This window comes from Candoia aspera, chromosome 2 (genome assembly GCF_035149785.1).
Source record: "Candoia aspera isolate rCanAsp1 chromosome 2, rCanAsp1.hap2, whole genome shotgun sequence".
In the NCBI taxonomy this organism is placed as follows: domain Eukaryota; kingdom Metazoa; phylum Chordata; class Lepidosauria; order Squamata; family Boidae; genus Candoia; species Candoia aspera.
The window spans coordinates 233836304-233856958 of record NC_086154.1 but is presented as its reverse complement, the minus strand read 5'-3'; the positions used below and the strand labels follow the sequence as shown (position 1 = coordinate 233856958).

The following is a 20655-nucleotide window of genomic DNA, read 5'->3' as shown; positions in this document are numbered from 1 at the left end:
AGTTTGGATTAAGCCGGATATATCTGAGGGTTCTTTGGACTCATTTCAAAGTATATATTTGTGACTTGCTCAAACATTTTAAAATTAATATTTGTACTGCCAAGTGCTTATCTTCATTAACCTATTATTTGTTTGTTATGAATTAATTAACATTTATTTTGTAAGATCTACCATGAAAGGTAATATAACAAAGTTAGGGAGTATAAAGGAACTTATTAATTGGATAATAAAGGAACTTATTAATGGGCTTTTTCCTTGGAGACAATTTTATGGCCCCTGAGATAATGTTCCTCAGATTCCCCTCTCATGTCAAATTCAGGGCCTTGAACCTCAGAAGGAGGAATGTGACTTGAGAATCCACCCTCATGGTTGCTCTCCCATCCCACAAGTCTCCACAGCTGGTTCTCAGGTGAGAAATTCCAAAGATTTGAAAAGCTCCAGGTCCAAAGTATCATTAGCTTTCAAACTTCTTCCATGCCCACAAATGGGAAGGGGAACTTAGATCAGCCAAAATTAAAAACAATTAAGCTGTTTTTACTTTAACTCTGCTGAAATGCACGCAGCTTACAGGCAGATATGTCAAATCTGTTTAGCCTCCAGATTTCATTTAAGACTACTGTTCTTGAATTCTTTTTTTTTTTTAAACCATTCAGACTCTCTTATAGACGTAATGTAGTGGTTGAGGTGTCAGATTGGACTGGGAAGTTTCCAGTTCAAATTCCCATTCAACCATGGAGTTCAGTAGATTACAATCTCTCAGCCTTCTTCATAGGATTGTCATTGTAGAGATAAAATTAGGAAACTACCATATAAGCCACTTTAAACTTCAGAGAAAAGTCAAGATGTGTAGTGTTAGTAATATCATTGCATTCTTACCACAGCTATGGAGGTATACACAAGGAAAAGGAATACTGGTTCCAATTAGACAGAAGGGTTAACTGAACAGCCACTGGATGGCACTCTTATAACATTTAGATGCAAAACTGTTAGTACCAATCTTGTCTCGATTTAAGATACATATAAACTGTGAGTAGCTCATCACAACCTCCTATTCTAAATAACTTCATTGTATTCAAGACAGAATATTAAGGGGACAAGTTAGGCTTCCACAATCCTCTAGTCTACAGCAAATCAAATAGGCAACAGGAGGCTGTAAAAGGAAGAGGAAATGTGGTCCACCAACAACCTTCCTTCTTTGGTAGACAGAAATGGCTGGATTTTAATTTTTTCAGCCATTTTTAACATGCAATTATCTTTATAACAATCCTGTTTCCCACAGTTATTTCCCACTTTTAAAAGACAACCCCAATTTGTTTAAATGAAGCTGCATCTCCCACCACTTGAAGTCATTTTAATACAACTCAAAAGAGGGTGAAAAAGATTCCAAAGGATACTTGGCTTAGTAAACATCTTAAGTTTACCTGCAGTCAGCTTTTCTGCTATCGATAATGTATTTTCCAACAATGTAGTAGTAGGTTTGGATATACAGACCATTAGAACTGGTTTCTCAAATAAAAGAGACATTTGAACTCAGGCATCTGACAGTGTATAACTGAAAATATCTAACATGATAAACAAATAATTCTGAATCATAAAAACATAAAAGTACAGTCAAACAATAAATTAGGAATAAATTAGGAACCTTAGGTTGTGATACAGGCATGTCATCTATCTCAGCCAGACAAAAATGATTCCTATGCTGAATATAACACTGCTTATAGACTCTTTCTTTCTCCCTCCCCTTCAGTATATTTATCTTACAATATTGGCCAACAAAAGTATTCTCAAATAACTTTTTATCTAGCACTGTAAATTATAATTAAACAGGTAGATTACCAGCCATTTTTAAATTTATTTTAAAAAATACTAGAATAACCTTTTTTAAAATTTAGATTTGTGTTTGGTCTAAACACATATATTTGCACTTAATGTATGATATTTTATAGGAGAACTGTAAGTATATACTCTAAAATTCTCTAGAGAACAAAACAAGCAGCTGTCCTACTTTAGCAGGTATAAAAGGTGGCAATGGTTGGATAATCCTGGAGCTATTAATGACTAGCCAACACAAGGTCTTGCTTTCCTTGCTAGCTAGAAGAAAATTAACCCTCCTGAAAAAGAACTGGGGGATTAAGCCACAGCTCTGAGGCTGCACTTATTTTCCATCTCAACAGCAAGTTGTCAGCCAAAGCAATTCTTTGGTAGGCAGAGTTGGAAAGACAAAGGGAAAAGGAGATGCTATTGAAACTAATAATGGAATAATTAGGGGCAATTGTTTTGTGCATTGGCTTATTTTTAATATGTGTGAACAACACTGAGCATGTTGATGAATAAGTTGTTGAACTGACATAAAATGAAATGTTATTGAAATCTGAGTAGCAGCATGCCAAGTCAACATTTGTGTTTATGACAATCAATTCAGGCAATCTGTTTGTCAAGCTTTATTTATTTTATTTTTATCCTGCCTTTATTATTTGTATAAATAACTCAAGGCAGTGAACATACCTAATACTCCTTCCTCCTCCTGTTTTCCCCACAATAACAACCTTGTGAGGTGAGTTGGGCTGAGGGAATGACTGGCCCAAGGTCATCCAGCTGGCTTTCATGCCTAAGGTGTGATTAGAACTCATGGTCTCCTGGTTTCTAGCCCAGCACCTTAACCACTAGACCAAACTGGCTTGCCGTTTATGTTGTTCCCAGCAAAAGGAAAAAAACCCGGATCAACCAACTTGAGCTGAATAAGCTGACTTTTCTGTTTGCCCAAATTTTAATAAAGGCTAAACCCCTTTCATATTTGGGTCTAACTGTGGCACGAGCATGCCCTAGTAACCTCTCCTTTTGCCATATCCTCATGATTTTGCCTTCATATAGGCAGAACTTGTTATCATTCTAGTCACAAACTCAGTAGTCTTCTGCAGCAAGTGAGATAATAGATCTCTCATCCCAAAACATAAATGAAGAGATCCAACCCACCAAGTATCAGTTGGAGTTCTGTAAAGCATTACTCAACCCGTTGAGCTGACTGAATTGACTGAACAGTGGAATTTACATTAAATACCATACAAACATACTGCAAGCAGCTGTGCAGTCCTGAAGAAAGATGCTGCTGCTTTAGGAGTTGCAGGTCTTTTGTTCATGGTCCCAACTGATCCAAAATACCTTCTTGAAATTAAATTAGAAGCACTGCACAGCCCCAGTAGCAATGGATGTGTGTGTACAAGAAAATGGGCTTATTTTATTTTATTTTACTGTACTTACATACTGTAGTTCTTAAGTTATTTTAAATCAGGACATCAACTGAAATTTAAGAGTATGGATTTACTGTAATTCTGTGTGTATATATTAAACTGTAGCAGTTCTGTACAGATGACTGTACTGTAATCTCATCCACTGCAGTTTATTCAACAGATGATGGCTAAAACAAACCATGAGTTAATGTAATATAAAAATCCAACTAGTAAAAATATTAAAGCTGTCATGGACTGAAGGGGATTAGAACTGGCCACCTGGTGTTGATACTACAACATGACATTGGCTAATTGGCTGTTCGTTCCTCTAAGATGATCTATTCCCTACTGCACTTTCCCTTCTGTCCCAGAATGTCCAGTATATTCATTCAACCAGTATTCTGAGAGAAGAAAGATGAGAAGAAGCAATGCTGGACTGAAACTGCGAAGGACGTAAGGGACTTCACTACTGTTATCATATACTGTATCATATCTACAGATGGCAATCAACTGCTTTAAATACAAGATTCATTCTAGTGTGCAATAAAAGTTCTTATTTAGCTCTGCCATGTCTGGGGAGCTTTGGCCAAGTCTCATGGAGGGAGTCTGACAGGCAGGGGAAGAAAGAAACCTGTAATGCTAGGAGGTTGTGACCTAATGTTAAAGGGTTGTGTCAGGAAAAGGGTAAAGACAGAACAATAGAATACAACTACTGGAGCAAACACAATAGTACAACTAGCAGGGGTAGATATGATGGAATGATGCTACTGGGCTGCTGTATGGAAAGCAGAGCAAGCCAGTAGCTGGCTGACCTCCTCCTCTTCCTCCTGATCCTCCCCCTCCCCAAAGATGTCAACATATTGGTGATGGCAGTCTCTCCAGCCTATAATGCCTGTTCAGCTGCTGATAATAAAACATTTATAAACAATTTAACTAAATTTATTAAATAAATAAAACATTTATTATCCAGATTTCAATCCTGAATGGAAGTGCTAATCTGGCATGCAGCATGGAGACCTGGCTAACTGAAGAGCTCTCTCTTAGTTCTGTCCACCAACTATTAAATGATACAGCAGGCTAGGACTGGAGGATAGGGAGGTGGAGTGGTTGTTCTATACCAGGATTTTTCACACTGTGTTCTGCAAAGAATTCGAGTTCTGTGAGCGGCAAAGAACACATGGGGCTTCTGGTGGGAACACGGCGGACTGAACAGCTGTGCCTTCAAGCTCCGCAGGCAGAACTGGCATCATGGCATTTTTTTCAGGCTCAGGCTGGTTTCTCCTGAAGCCTAAGAGCATTTTTCCAGACCAAGAAGAACGCTTGGAATTGACCCATTTGTCCTCCGGATGGCAAGTTGCAGCCAGGAGATCGTAAACAGCATTCATGATAGACAGGTAAGACTTCGCTGGGAAGCTGGGACATCACCATTTCCAAGCCATACTGCAGCCTTAAAGGGACATTATGTCCAGCCACCCCATTTCTAAAGCACCCAATTTATTTTTTTTAAAGTATTTCTACCCTAAGAGAGGCTTTCTACATTAAGGAGAAACGATCTCTCTTGGTGCTTGTTATTTCTGTGATTGTTTAAATTTTTTTTTTAAAGCTTTAGATTTTGATTTCCATCCAATACTAAGGAAGTTTGAGAGTATGTTATTGTCTCCCTGTTATTATTTTTGTGCTAATTTTGAAGATTTTAGCTTTTTTCCTACGCGTTGAATCTGCCGTTCTGAACTTTTACTTTCCTGCCGCTACTTTCTCTGGGGAATTGTCTGTTATCTTATCTTAACTCAGTTCAGATATTTTCCATTACCTTTCACTTCTGCTGGTTAAATATCTAGGGGGCGCCATAATTTACTGCCTCAGACATGGAGGAGCTTAATCAGGCTTTTTCTGACTTTCACAGAGATATTAAAGCAGATAACAGAGGATGAGTTCAACTAGCCCCAGACGTGATGACGCAGCTAGCTCAAAGCCGAAAGGACGGCTAGCGGCCGACGGTGCTGGTGGTGAACGGCGAATCCGATGTTCTAAGGATCAACACACCATTGGAACCTGGAATGTAAGATCTATGAGCCAGGGCAAATTGGATGTGGTTATTGGTGAGATGTCAAGATTAAAGATAGACATTCTGGGCGTCAGTGAACTGAAATGGACTGGAATGGGCCACTTCACATCAAATGACCACCAGATCTACTACTGTGGACAAGAGGACCACAGAAGAAATGGAGTAGCCTTCATAATTAATAGTAAATGATTGTTTCAGATTCCTGCTAAGTTATTATGCAAGACATTCAGAGCATTGTGGAAAATATGTGGTCTAAAATGTGCCATCTAGTTGGGGATGTTGTGGATGAAACTGAAGAATCTAACAGCAATGGAAATGTCCCTCCTAAGAGTGAGATTCAGGCCTCTTTTAAAATCCTGGATGAAATTGACAACGATGAACTGAAGAACTTAAAGGGAGAAATTGAGCTGAAAGACGGATGGAATGTTATGGAAAAGAAGGGGTTATTATGTATGGGAGGTTTTTTGAAGAGAAGTCTGTATTTGTGAGGGGAGCAGTTGGGCTGTTTGATTTCTTTAAGAAAATAGCTCTGTGTATATTATGGGGATATGTAAATGTTTTGGTCTATTTTGAAGTGGGTTAAGGGACCAAAAATACTTACCTGGATGGTCTTTTGGCTTTGGATGATTTTACTTATCGTTAATGATTGGGATGATTACTAAGGTTTTTTTAAAAAAATAATATTAATATTAATTCATGTTTCTTATATTATTAATTATAATGGCAGATAATTTACATGCTGTTTTGTTTTTGATCCTTATTAATTGTTATTGGGGGGGAGTTGATTAGGTGATTTATACTTTTTCTTTTCTTTTAATATAAGGGGAGGGAGCAACGGTATTTAGTGATTTTTATAATGTGCTAAGGGGTTGACTTGTAGAAATAATGTGATTTTGGTTTAATATAGAGTAAGGGATTGATTATGGAAAATTGCTGTATATCCTTGATGTTTAAAGTTGGAAGTCACTTCTCTTTGTAATCTATTTAAAATTTCGCTGTTTTGTTTTCACACTTGTTTAGTTCTTTTTTTGTAGTTTTGTTTTTCTGTATCTTTTATCTTTTTCCAAAATTTAATAAAATTCTTTAAAAAAAGAGAGACAAAGAACACACACAAAAAATCACTCAAAGCAGCCAATTTTCTATCACCAGAGCTTTGCCTCTTGATCAGGGATTCTAGAAGAACACACACACACATACAGATTACATGACCTGAAAAAGTTCGGAAACCCCTGGTCTAGACATATCATAGGAAGGGCAGTAGTTAGAGGAACAGCTCTGATTCATCACCCATCCTCGTCTATTAACAGAAGCAGGTACTTTAATCCACCTAATGATAGGATTGGCCCTACTGATCACAGTTCTGGAATACCCTGTTCAATAAAATGATACTACTGACTGTAATCGCTATATCACAAACTCAGAATGGATTCTAGATGTAACATAGATCATCAGTACTGAAAAGGTTAAGTGGTTTGACATAACCAAAATATCTTCTACTGAGGAAAAAGAAAAATAGCTTCAGATGTTTACAGAAGGAAATGTTAAAATATTTATGGCATTTCAACATTTCAGCATATCTTATTGAGCTATTTATATTAAATATGGTAAAATAACCTTTGAAAACCATTTAGCATGCCCATGCACATAAATGCCTTACCCTAAGGTAAGATAAGAAAACATGCATATTTCTAAAAGTCAAGCAATATCTGTCCTTTTATTATTTTAAAATTGTTTTTAAGTAAAATTTGTCCATTAAATTTAATAGAAGTATTACTATATTTATAGAACAAAACTTTTCTTTCTCCATTATTCTAGGGTTGTGCATCCTGCATATACTATTGGGATTTTAGATCATGCACATGCTTCCCTATGTGGAATATCCACCCAAAGACAAATGTCTCTTCTTGGACATCTTGGGGTAAGAGCCAAATAAAGTTCCATCATTTACAGAGATAATTATGTATTTACTTAACATAGATCTGTAACCCCAGACAATGGCTTATGTTAAAATGGAATTATATTAATCTGAGTTTAAAAGTATACACATGCATATTGGCAAGAAGACTATGTCCATATATTTGCTGATTAAACAAGTAAAGAGTCCCCCTTTGGGGGGGAGATGGGCAGTGACAGAAATTTGAAAAATAAATAAATAAACAACAAATCAATCAATTCTTCATGAAAATGGCAATGGGAACGCAACTACAATTTAAACTGGTTTAGTGCTTATGTACAATGGGAACAGAAGTTATAAAAAAAAATCCCTGCATTTCTCACCATAGTGAGGAATGATTGCCCAGGCCATGGCAGATGCATAGATACCTCCTATCATCCAAAACATGCAAAGCCAGCTTAAATGCTCTCCGCGTTTCTCTCGAGCAAGTACTTCAGCAAAATATGAAAATACAACTGGAACAGCTCCTCCAATCCTAAAAAAAGAAGAGTAACATGAATAAAAAATCTGAACAAGCTCTGCATTATTTTAATAGAAAAGCATGCCAAAAGCAATAGAATTCTGTCAATCTTGACAAATAAATCAATTACTTAATACATCAAAGAAATGTTGATTAAGGAAAGCATCTATGCCGGGGTTTCTCAACCAGCGTTCCATGGAACCCCAGGGTTCCGCAAGAGGACACTAGGGGTTCCCTGGGAGATCACAATTTATTTAAAAAAATATTTCAAATTCAGGCAACTTCACATTCTTTATTTTTAGTTTAAAAACACTGTTAATGCATATATACTGGCCTACACATGAAACGAATATAGTCATTTTGTAACCTCTGGCCTATTTGAGCCTGAATGTACAGGGGTTCCCCGAGGCCTGAAAAATATTTCAAGGGTTCCTCCAGGGTCAAAAGGTTGAGAAGTTACCCTAACCCCAGGCCTGGGAACAGAGCCAGGTCTTAAGAGACTTCCAGAAACCAAGGAGAACAGGAGTTCTGCGTATCTCTGGGGGGACGCTGCTCCAGAGGGAAGGGACTGCAACAGAGAAGGCACACTTCCTTGGTCCCATAACATTTAACTGATGGGACCATGAATGCATCCATTATATGACAGTAATCTGCAACAGTTATGGCTGTAATGGTAGAGCACTGGATTTTTTGTAATTAGCCAGGGAGGGAAACTAAACAGCAAACCAGGTTCTTCTCTTCACTTTTGTCCTGTGGGCTGAAACAAGCAGAGCCCTAGATAGCAGTCTCTGACACTGGAGAACTCTGTTCTTGTTTATCCATTGCTTGTAAATTTGTTAAATTATAACTTATGCTCATTTACTTGGTAGTAAACCTAAATCTATTCACTGGCAATAAAAAAAATCTTGTGGCACCTTAAGACTAACCTTTGTAATTTTATTAAGCTTTTATGAATTATATTTCAGTGGACTGTGATTCAGGTAAATTTATGCATCAATAATGTCTTTGTCTCTGAAATGCCAATGTTTTTGCTGTAAAAGACTAACACAACTAACTCATTGGAACTTGTTTTTAACATGTTAAGTATGCTTTCCAGGGGGATAGTTCTATTAGCTGCAGCATCTTAAAAACTAACATACTATCTATTTTTTTGTGGAAATGTGTGATATATTTAATTAAACATATCAAGTAACAGCATAAATTATGAGTTCAGTAAAAGCAAGGGGAGAGAATGTAAAAAATGAGGACTGAATTATTAGTCTTTTTGGCATTTCACTGTTTTTGCTAAACTGTCAACCCTTTGGACATTTTTATGTAAACTTATTGTCTAAACATCTGTGGACAAAACTTTTTCTGTCACAGTTTTTTGTGGGTTCACAGGATTTGATACAAGACACAGCACATCTCACACTCTTTGTGATTTTCCCTTTGTTCCTTTGTTGTGATTAGCACAACAAACAAGACAAGTCTTTCATTTTGGCCTTATGTACCATTCTGTTGCAAAAGGTATTTCAAGTCTCCCACCTCCCTCTGCTCACATGGTTAATAACAACAGCAAGTTTGTATTAGTCTTTTATCTTTGTATTTTTAAAATGTTAATAAAATTATTATTAAATTAAAAAAAAAAGAAATCAATCAACAGTGGCTTGAGTTAGAAGTGACTGTTCGGGCATTTTTAAAGTGAACTTTTTTTTTTCTCCACTGAAAATATGGTACATATTTTACCTAGGTGGTGTCTAAGCATTACTAAGTTGTTACCTCTGTTCTGGCAAACCAAAGTTTTCTGCTATTGGTAAAAGGCTACCTTGTTATGTGTATAGTATAGTGCAGAGTTTCTCAACCTTGGCAACTTTAAGCTGTGTGGACTTCAAATCCCAGAATTCCCCAGCCAGCAATGCTGGGAGTTGAAGTCTGCATAGCTTAAAGTTGCCAAGGTTGAGAAACACTGGCATAGTGTATCAATGAACTACAAGTGTACAGTAGTTACATTTGTGTCTAAATTCCCTTCCTACTTCGAGATAAGACAGGGGTAAGTACACTGATTGGCATTCTCTCTCTCAGGCTCCTGGTCTCTTTCTCTGGCCAGCAGTTGATTTCTCGTGCTGTCTTCTTCAGCTTTCCAAAAACATCTGCATTTGGTAGATTTTGTCCCATTGTGCTCCTTTTCCCCTTTCATTTTGTCTCTGGGCCCCCACCGATGACCATTTCTGACAGCCTTCCCCCATGCTCTCCAGGAATTAACAGCAACCTTTCAGCAACACAAAACTGGCTAATCCATCTCAGGATCTTCAGCCATCACCATTGGAGTTATCCCCATTATCATCTATTCTTCCTCAGCTGTATAACATGGCCATACCCAAATAGTGGGGCTGCCATAGCTAACAATGCAGACTAAGGGAATGTAAAAACACCTGAACCACACGACTTTCAAATATGATCTTTTGACAGAAGACTGGGAATAACCATGAATAATACTTCACCTTAAAACAGATCAGCATACCACAAGTGAAGTTTAGAAAATCAAAGAAAGCAGAAATGCTTACCCAAATCCAGAGAGTAATCGACAGAAGAGAAAGAATCCATAACCCTGGACAAAGGATGAAAGGAAGGCAAAGAATCCATTGACAGACATACATATCAGAAGACACTGTCTCCTTCCCACCTTGTCTGCCAAACCTCCCCAGAAGAACGCTCCCACCATCATCCCAAGGTATACTATGCTGCCTGTAACACATAAGAAAAAAAATGTGTCACATTATATAGGATTATCACTGTACATTCTCAAGTTTTGTTCTTAGTATTACCCAGTGGTATCATTTATTTGGAATTATTGCAAGTGAATAATCTGCATATCCATTTATGGGACCTGTCCCCTATCCCTTTACTTCTCACACATACATGTTTATTTAATATATGTTTATTTAACTGTAAAATATTTAATGTTTAATTAAATATTTATTCTATATTTTTTATCCATTTATTTAGTCAGGTGCAAATAAATGTAATAAAGTAAAGCACAAGGCAAAGAAATGCAAGAATACCACAGCAATACATGGAATAAGAAATTACCAATACAGTGTGTTCTACTATAAATACTGTATGTCCTAAAAGAATTGCATCTCCTCAGGTTCATGTCTCCTAAAAACATGAACATATTATATTAATTTAAAACCAGTTTTTAAGTAAACCTTCTCTTCTATATCTATATTGTCTCCATCACATGGAACCTTGAAGAGAGTCAGAAAATTGTAGATCTGGAAGTACTGCAGTTGCTTCACCAGCATAAATCCTTAATATCCTTCTTCCAAAACCAGGTATAATTTGATCCAGACACAAGGAACTGACAATCTGTTATTTAATTCACACATTTACAACTACTTTTTTTGGCCTTTTGCAGGATGGAATGCCTCTAAGAAGCTGAAGTTTTTTTTCTCTACATTGCAAGATTCTGGTATCCCACTGTATTTAGAAGGCTTTCTTTATAAAATACCCCATACACAAATGGTGCTGTAAAAAAATAAATAATTAAATAAGACTTTGCTTAAGTATTTTTATTCATTATTCTGGACATTTATTTCAAAATATAGCCCACTCCACATATTCCTCCATGTACTTACATGAGAATGCAGGTCTGAGGAGACCTGTACCTCCAGACTCTGTCCCAAATCACATGCAATGTCAGCCCTCCAGCAAATGTGAATTGTCTGCCAAGTGAAACCTATACATGAGCAGTTTCTCACGTGTATATACATGTACGTGTATGTTCCATGTAACAAGGGGCCCAAATCACACAAGAGTCTTAACTGGATAGAATGCATTTGTACACACAGCTGTGGACAACACATGAACATCGAAGGGGAAGATGACTTTGCAGTCAAGAGACATTTCCCTGGTCCTCGTCTACATGTGTATTAATTCAATGGGATGTGAGTTTCAATCTGCCAAACTTGAGATGATATATTTAATTTGTAGGGGGAAATATATAGGGACGCGGTGGCGCTGCGGGTTAAACCGCTGAGCTGTCGATCGGAAGGTCGGCGGTTCGAAACCGCGCGGCGGGGTGAGCTCCCGTTGCTCGTCCCAGCTCCTGCTCACCTAGCAGTTCGAAAACATGCAAATGTGAGTAGATCAATAGGTACCGCTTCGGCGGGAAGGTAACGGCGTTCCGAGTCGTCATGCTGGCCACATGACCCGGAAGTGTCTATGACAACGCCGGCTCCAAGGCTTAGAAACGGAGATGAGCACCGCCCCCTAGAGTCGGATTCGACTGGACTTTACGTCAAGGGAAACCTTTACCTTTACCTTTTAGGGGGAAATATAGAATCCAGTATATGGCAAACATACTGTAATAACCAGAAACATACTGCATGTACTAGGAAAAAGAGTAACAATGGAAAGTGACTGCAAACATAATAAAAGTAACAGGCATATCCCACGGTCCTCTGTTTTGGCTTTTCAGATTGGAAGTGTGGGTCCAGCAGTAACGTAAGAGGTGTGCACAAAATGAGACACTGAGTTGTTAACTGTTTGGGCCAACTGTAATCTGGAGCAAACAAAACCAGAAACAGTCTCTTTTGGCTATGGGAAATAGTGGGATTCAGAACAAGCCACTTGGCCTACAAAAATCTGGCCCATTTAACAGCAGCAAAAACAAAATAAATGCCAGAAAACTCTTGTTTTTTGACATCTGTGGTCATTTGGATTTTTGCAGATGAAATCTGGTAGCCTTAGTCCTCGCCTTCCCTGAAATTACAACAATAATTTGCTCTTTAAGTATAATTCGCACTGAAAGGAATGTGAGCAGAGATAAGCTGGCTCTGTGTTATTGATCTCCGACACAGGACACAAACCCTTAAATCAACTTCCTTCATCCAGGGCAGGAGGACATGCTAGCAGAAAATATTAAATTAACCAGTTTTTAAGTAAACCTTCTCTTCTATATCTATATTGCCTCCATCACATGGAACCTTGCGGAGAGTCAAAAATTGTAGATCTTTCTCCACTCCAGTATGTAAAGGTTCACTTGCAAATTTACCTTTTTTCCTGGCTGATTGCCAAAAATAAAAAATGACAGCTTCCCTAGTACAATGAGGCAGGGAGAAAGGGCAGGAGGGAAGACAAGCCGTCAAACTGGCAGGAAAGAAGCCCCACTCTGCAGATCCAAAAGAAATCGCTGCTCCCCATCTGGCTACCAGGTTTTACATCCTAAACGTAAATTTTATTTCCATCAATACTCAGAACAAAAGAGTAATCATGTTGTACATGCACTCTTCCTCAGCAACACAACTCTTCCTTTTAAATGCTAAACTCAGAAATACTGCAGCAAACAATGACAAACCAATTTCAAAGATGTCATTGCAGCAAGATATACTAAGGACTGCATCAACAGTGCACAAAAGCAGGAACAGAATGCATGTGCACCTCTAAGCTTAACCAGGCTAATCAGCAGAGTTTCTTTCATTTTTACATTTTATTTTATTACAAGTTTTTTAAAAAAAAAATACAGATTTTTTAAAAAAACAACTGAGTACAAAAAATACAAAAACAACAAAAGTAACAGAAAAACATCAATAACAAAGAGTAACAAGCAAAACCAAAAAAAGGAAAAAATGAATAATCTAGGCATACCACCTGTCCATCAAGTATTAAACAAAATAGGAAAATTTCAAATTAAAAAGAAAAAGTTTTTTGTTGTAAAATGTCAAGAAATCTGCACCAAAGGGAAACATAATGCGTAATTTTTGATTAGTAAAAAAATGAATAGATTATACATATCTTGAATCCAATCCTGAATATCCAGAATAATAGTGCTTTTCCAATTTCTCAAAATAATTATCCTAGCAATTCCCCACATTTGATATAGCCAAAGATCCTTAAAAACAGTCAAATTTCACATTTTGGGCACATAATTCAACATAACATCAATCTCTTTAACATTAAGAGATTTTTCCATAAATCTACTTTTTAAAAATGTTCCAAAAAGATATCACTGATTTACAAGACCAAATAACATGAGTTAACAACCCCTCAAATTGTTTACGTCGCCAACAGAGAAAATCTCATATACATCTGTTCAAATGTAGTTTGGAACATCCAATAAATTCAAAATGGAATCTTTTGATGAATTAATTTCAATATTTAAACCAATTAATATTCTTTAAGACTTGCAACCACTAATGTTGCATTATCAGAAATTCCCAATTTTTACTCTATACATCATAAATGCCAGTAATTTCAACTTTAAAAACATACAGTGCTTTTATTTTTGATACAAATATTACGTAGGTTTGGTTTTATCAGGTTTCTTTGAAGCAACTAAAACATCAGGTCCATATTAACTTGTCAATACATGCTTCAACTGAGTATGTTGCCCCTGTTGCCTCACAGGGTTGTTGTTGTGGGGAAAATAGGAGGAGGAAGCAGTATTTGGTGCATTTGCCACCTTGAGTTATTTATAAAAATAATAAAGGCAGGATAGAAAATAAATAAATAAGTAAAGTAAAGTAAAGTAAAGTAAAGTAAAGTAAAGTAAAGTAAAGTAAAGTAAAGTAAAGTAAAGTAACTTTATTTGAAAGTCAAGAAAAATCTTTAAAATAATCATTATAAGGTAATTGATATAAAGTAACTATTCCAGATTCTGCCCATACTTTCCAATGGAACGCTGTGCCAACTATTTTTAAGGTTGAATTCTTCCATAAAATTAAATATTCATGAGCCTCAGCATCAAAATCCAACCTTGACTCAAAGGGCCTAAATGTGTCCAGCTGCTCCTAGTCCCAGAAATAAAAGGCCCTTTTTACTATACAGGTACTCCTCACTTAACGACCATTTGTTCAGCAACTGTTCAAAATTACAATGGCGCTGAAAAATTGGACTTAAGATCTCTGTGCCCGAAATTACAACTGTTGCAGCGCCCCTGCAGTCACATGATCAAAATTTGGGTGCTTGGCAGCCCACATGCACTTACAACTGCAGGGGTGCTTCAACTCCCCCACCCGCCTATCTCCCCCCCCATCTCTGCCCTTTTGGAAGCCCTGCGCCCTGCCCTGTGGGGCAGGAAGCAGACCTGGAACTGTGCGGCTCTGGGTCTGCAAAGAGCGCCTGAGCCGCAGCATAGCACGAAACTGCAACCGCCCCAGCCCAGCTGTCTCATCCCAAGCCACCCTAGGAAGCTGAAGCCACCCCAGCCCACATTCGTTCACCCAGCTGCCTTCTCTCCCAGTTCCCCACACTGACCTTTTGACCTTTTTGCCCAGCCACTGCAGGCAAAGCAGAAGCGCCTGGCTGCCTTTGCTGGCTCCTTTTTGGACCCAGCTTCTCCGGTGAATGTTTCCTCCACGTGGCTCCCTTCAGAACCACTGTCTTCGGAAAGCTGCGCTGTCAGAGCTTTCGGAAAGGGAGCGCAGCTCTCCAAAGTCTGTGCAGACTTCAGAAGCTTGCGCTCTCTTCTCAGAGCTTTCGGAAAGAGAGGCAATTGGGGGAGTTGACGTGCACCCTGTGGTTGTAAATGCAGGCAAGCTGCCAAGCGCCCGAATTTTGATCATGTGACCATGGGGGCACTGCAACTGCTGTAACTTGGAGGACCAGCCATACCTACCATTCATTCAGCACCGTTATAACTTCAGATGGTCACTGAACAAATGGTCACAAAGTGAGGACTACCCATAAGTGGATGAATGAATAAATCCAAGAGCCAACTAACTAGAGTTGCTTTTCAAATGCACTCAGAATCAAAGGAAAAATTCCCACCATAATCATCATCTTACAGAAACAGACAATAATTGGCTTAAAATCTGTTGTAATTCACTATGCTGGTTGGGGTTGATGGTTACTGAAATTCAGCTCAACTGGAAGGCATCAGGTTGCCTATCCCTAAATCATCATTAACCCTTGAATAGCCAAAAGAATAGACAGAGACCACTACATCTTTTAATCTGATTTGCACAAATAATGTGTCCCTGTTATTACCATGCAAACAACAATGTTACTATACAAACGGTATTTGTTCCAAGGTAGTTTAATCCTGAAAGAAAAATATGTACATGTACCTATACTGTTTTTATTGTTGTTAGCCACCCAGAGTCACTAGTTTGAGATGGGTGGCAATATAAATTGAATAAATAAATAAAAACGATCAATCGAGCAAACCATGGGGGAGCTCTTCACAGCAGCTATCGCCATCTTGCCCTATCGCCATCTTGTCTTCTACCCGAATAAATAAATAAAATAAAAATACACACACACATCAAAATACATAAAGATGAAATACTGTGATGCAGCAATTACTGAACAGGGTTACCCATACTAAATTAATCTCAAGTAATGATATGAAGTAACTGACAGATACCTTTAGTACTAGTGTCACACATACCATTTGAAAGTATCTTCACTTATCCAATAGTTCCTGTTGACATTTAAAAGAAAATCCTAGCTGAGAAGGCTGAGATAAGGCATACTGTGTGTGTTATACTCCCTGTAATAACACTAAAGCCAGATTGTACTTTTCTCTGTAACTGAGGACCCTCAAATGTTTTTCTTTCTTTCAGATTTTTGATACTAAATGTAGAAGCAGTATTCACACCAGTCTTAAACTCATCCTTTCACAGAAGCAAATTAGTGTGATTCTGCAGTTTGAAATCTACTTAAGGTTTAAACAGATTCTCAATGGCATGTGTCATGAAACCACACAAATGTTTCCCATTCTCTAGGATTAATTCTGCCTCACAACAAAAATTGTACCATTTTTAAAAGATTTATTTTGGTAGATAAATTTTAAAAATAGAAAAACAAAGAATAAAAAAGATGTATGGGCTGTATAAAATTAAATTAAAATTTGAAGGTAACATTAATCAGATATTGCAAGTTTCTTGTACTCATTTGAGATTTCAAGATATTAACATTAAATCAATATTCAATCATTAACTAAAGGGGGCCAGTATAATATGAATCATAAGTCAAAATGAACTATTAACAAAACTTTAGGTCAAGGGAAGGCTGGAGACTGGACAGAAGTTATCCAAAACCATCAGATCCAACCATGGCCTCTTAAGGAGGGGTCATACCATTGCCTCTTCTAAGTCAGGCGGGACCACCCCACGCACGAAGAGGCATTAACCACTGCTTGGACTACAACTACATGTCACCTCCCAGAAGGCCTTGAGCAGCCAGGAGGGGCATGGGTCCAGGCTACAGGTGGCAGAGCTCACAGCAACAAGGGCCCTGTTTACTTCCTCAGGAGTGAGCAGCTTAAACTCCTTCCAGATAACTGAGCTAGGGTGTGCTTTGTTCACTTCCACAGAATCCACCAGCCAAGGTCTTAATACCTTATCGTCAATTCTTATTGGGATCATTTGAAATAGAACATTGAGCTTTGGTAAAATATTCATTTTTACTGCAGCTATTCCTTCTAACCTCCCTAAGTCCTACTATGATGCCTCATTCTGTTCCCCAGAGAGATGAGTAAAGAACACTACACCAAGAATATATACATCCAACAGGGTCACCCAAGATATGAAGATCATCTCAGCTATCTAGTAAAGCCCGCAGACAACCTATATCAGGCAGCATCTACATACAGAGTTGGCATAGGCAGATGATCACCTTAGTGGCAATAGCAAAGGCAATTTGATATTTCATACTGCATAGGAGAAGGCAATGGTAAACTATTCATGTATTTTACCAAGAAAACCACATGGAGTTAGTAATATGGGACGCTTCAATTATTCGTATTTCTATTGGAAAATCAATTCAGCCAAACTGAAAGGTTCTAAAAATTCGTCAGTGGTCTTGCTGATTATTTCATTTTTCTGAATGTGAAAGAGGCAAGGGTATTTCCTACATCTGATCCTATCCAATAAAGAAGAAGTAACTGAAGGTAAAAGCAATGGGAAACGTTGGGAGGAAATGGAAAATTGGAGCATTATCAGAGACACACGCTGGATTCCAGGACAGCCAATTTCAACAAGCTTAGGGAAATGCTAGGTGGGATCCCATGGACAGAAGTCCTCCAGTCAGGGAATGTGCAAAAGGCTGGGGACAGCTCAGAAATAAGGTACTCGAAGTACAGTTGCAAACTAAGGAAGCATACCAGCAAGTACTTAACATTTGAAAAAAAAGTCTTATATGAGGCACGGCCCCCAAGCCCTCGGACTCGGTCAACAGAGTGGAGAGCTGGCTGCAGCCTGACTTAAGAAGCAGCCCTAACCCATGTTTCTCCTTTGGAAACAACTGTCTGATCTCTTGCTCTGGTGTGTAATCCTGTAATTCTGCTTGTGATTCCTGAAACCCTGACCTTCAGACTGGCTGACAAACCTGACCTGGCTCTCTGAACTTCGGACTGGATGTGACTTCTCTTCTGTACGGTCCTGCTGAAAGCGAAACTACCCAGGCAAGCTTTCTTTCTCAGAGACTTTGTTCTGATTTACATTCCTTCCCTTGTCTGCCATTATCTCAGCCTCGAGTAAATTGCTATTCTCACCTAGCAACTCTGTGTGTGCGTGCAAGTTCGAAACCTGAAATAGGACAACTATATGAGCAGCATGGATTAGAATTATGGTAAAGTCATGATACCTGGTGATTTCTTGGAAGTAATTAGAAAATGCTTATTCCAGGATTTTTTTTAAAAAAAAAATCATGGGGTTTCCTGATGGTCTACCATACAATTATTAACCAAGTCCAACACTGTTTAGCTTTTATACACTTTCTCATTTCATTTCTTCAGTAGATAAAAATTACCATTACCAATTACATTGCCAAGGCTAATGCTGTCCCTTAAAAAATAGTCATTTTAAATATATCAAACCATTTTGTATAAGTGAAAGCAGCAAAGCATGTAAACTTCCACCTTCTATTCAGTGTACACATAACAGAGCATACATAGTTGTACAAATGGACCAAAATTACATTACGTGGACAGTAAGGGGTTATACTATTATGAAAATCCACCATTTGGAAAATGCTGATAAATTCTGGATGGATTTTTATAATATCCAGAAAGGGCAATAAGAAAGGTAAATAGGAAGAGGAAGGAGTATTAGGTATGTTAGCTGCTTTGAGTTATTTATAAAAATACCATAATAAAGGTGGGATAGAAAATTAAATAATAAAGAAACAGGATTTAGGGATAGTGAGCACATTTGGAATTTGGAGAGCAATATAAGGATATTTTCACAAGATGGCCACCTTGAGGAAGCTTGCCTGTTCACAAAATGGCAGACACAAAACATGCATTTTGTCATAAGGTAAATAAGTGAGGGTGCTCCCTGTCACCTTATATGATGATCCTTGTACCCCAATTTACCACTGACTCTGGACGGGCGCAAGTGGGCACTTTTCCAAACAAAATACTGGACTGCAGCTATCCATCATGTTTATTTTCTATTGCAAGAACTAGAAAAGCCACTAATGAAAAAATCCAGCAACTGCAGTGTGTTATGATGTTAATCCTATATATGGCAGAATGAAAGTTTACATCTTAAATCTCTTCCTTTTCTTCATGCAGCATAACAGGGTGAGTGCTTGTCACTTCTGGGTGGGAAGAAGGGCTGACCCCTTTGATTGTTATTGAACGGACCAATTTAGTAGCAGCTTCTTTGCCTTTGAACCTTGACTGATTTAGCCTTCACAGTGTACTACAGAATAAGACATTTTCTAACTTTTCATTACAGTAACTTAGGTACTTGTTTTTATGCTTCATAGCTTAGCAGTACATTTATTCAAGACTTCTGCATCTTAGCCTTCATTTTTAACCAAAGAGACAATTAGGAACAGCTTTTTTTGCTTGTCTTAAAGCAGAAGAAAAGAGAACGACCACCTTTGTTTTTGTCATACCAGAGGAAACCATGGCAGCATCTTAATATATTTTCAAATATTTATCTAGATAACATTGGTCTAATTTATTATGATTCTGCTGTGACAGACTAGAAGTAACACTCACCAAGCCATCCTGATCCAGAGTTGGGGATGCGCATATCTGTCTCAGCACTGGGCAATACAAATCCAACCACAAAAACCTCTACCCCATCAGCCATTAGTGCCATTCCAAGGACAAAAAAGAGGGCCCACTGAAAACGTCCATGTCCACATTCTTGAATGATTAACTCGTATTGCTGTGCTAGCTCTTCTTCATCAGCTTTTCTCTCTGTCTCTAATTCATGTCGATCCTTGTAAATATCTGTTGTTTGCTGTCCTAAAGCTGCAGTTCCATCTTTATTCTGCACGGTACTTGGGATTCCTTGATACTCTCCCTCATAAATCTCATCATCTTCATCATGTCCTTCAGTTGCTTCACTTGATCCTTCATCTTCATTTGCTTCTCCTTCATAATTTCCACCTTGGCTATAATAATCATTTTCTTCTTCACCCTGGAATCTGTTGTAAGATCTTTCAGTATACCCATCTTGAGCTCTATCTACTGCTTTGTTTGCTTTCTTTACTGCCTGCTTCTTGACCTCCTTGGCAATGTCCTGAGCACCTTTCACTAATGAAATCCTATCCTCCATCTCACAAGCTCTATCCATCTTTTAGTTATCAAGGTGTGTTCACAATAATTCTGTCCAAAAGAGCTAACTGTGCTGGATAACAGCAGCAAGAGACTCCAAACCACATTCAGTTTCAAAACAAATCCTAAAAAAAAGAAAGAAAAAGGAAGTAAATTCAATGTTGTTCATTCTTAAGAAAACCACACAAAAGATTTAGAATTACTCCTGCTTAAGAAACATAACAATCTATCTACCTATTACCTACAGATTAAAGCATACTAGTTTGCAGATAACTGGTGCAGTGCAGAAGTGCTCCTGCACATGACACAGGCACCAGATGACATAGATAGAAGGGTCAAGCATCATACAAAAGAGGAAAGTATTTTTCTTTCAAAAGCACTGAACAACTTTCTGCACTAAAAAAAAAAAGATCAATTCAGAAGATCAAAATTCAAGATATAGTTTAGAAC

The 20655-nt window shown here is 37.9% G+C and overlaps 1 protein-coding gene across 1 annotated transcript in view; it reads right to left on the bottom strand.

The window, feature by feature from the left end:
- Nucleotides 1-20325, bottom strand: part of SV2C (synaptic vesicle glycoprotein 2C) — a 49956-nt gene extending 29631 nt beyond the window's left edge. Inside the window, exons 1-3 of the mRNA XM_063295547.1 lie at nt 19642-20325; nt 10250-10430; nt 7570-7721 (exon numbers count right to left, since the gene is read on the bottom strand). Of these exons, the coding sequence (XP_063151617.1) occupies nt 7570-7721; nt 10250-10430; nt 19642-20224 (916 nt within the window). The 5' untranslated portion in view covers nt 20225-20325. The remainder of the gene's footprint in view (nt 1-7569; nt 7722-10249; nt 10431-19641) is intronic.
- Between the last annotated feature and the right edge of the window lie 330 nt (nt 20326-20655).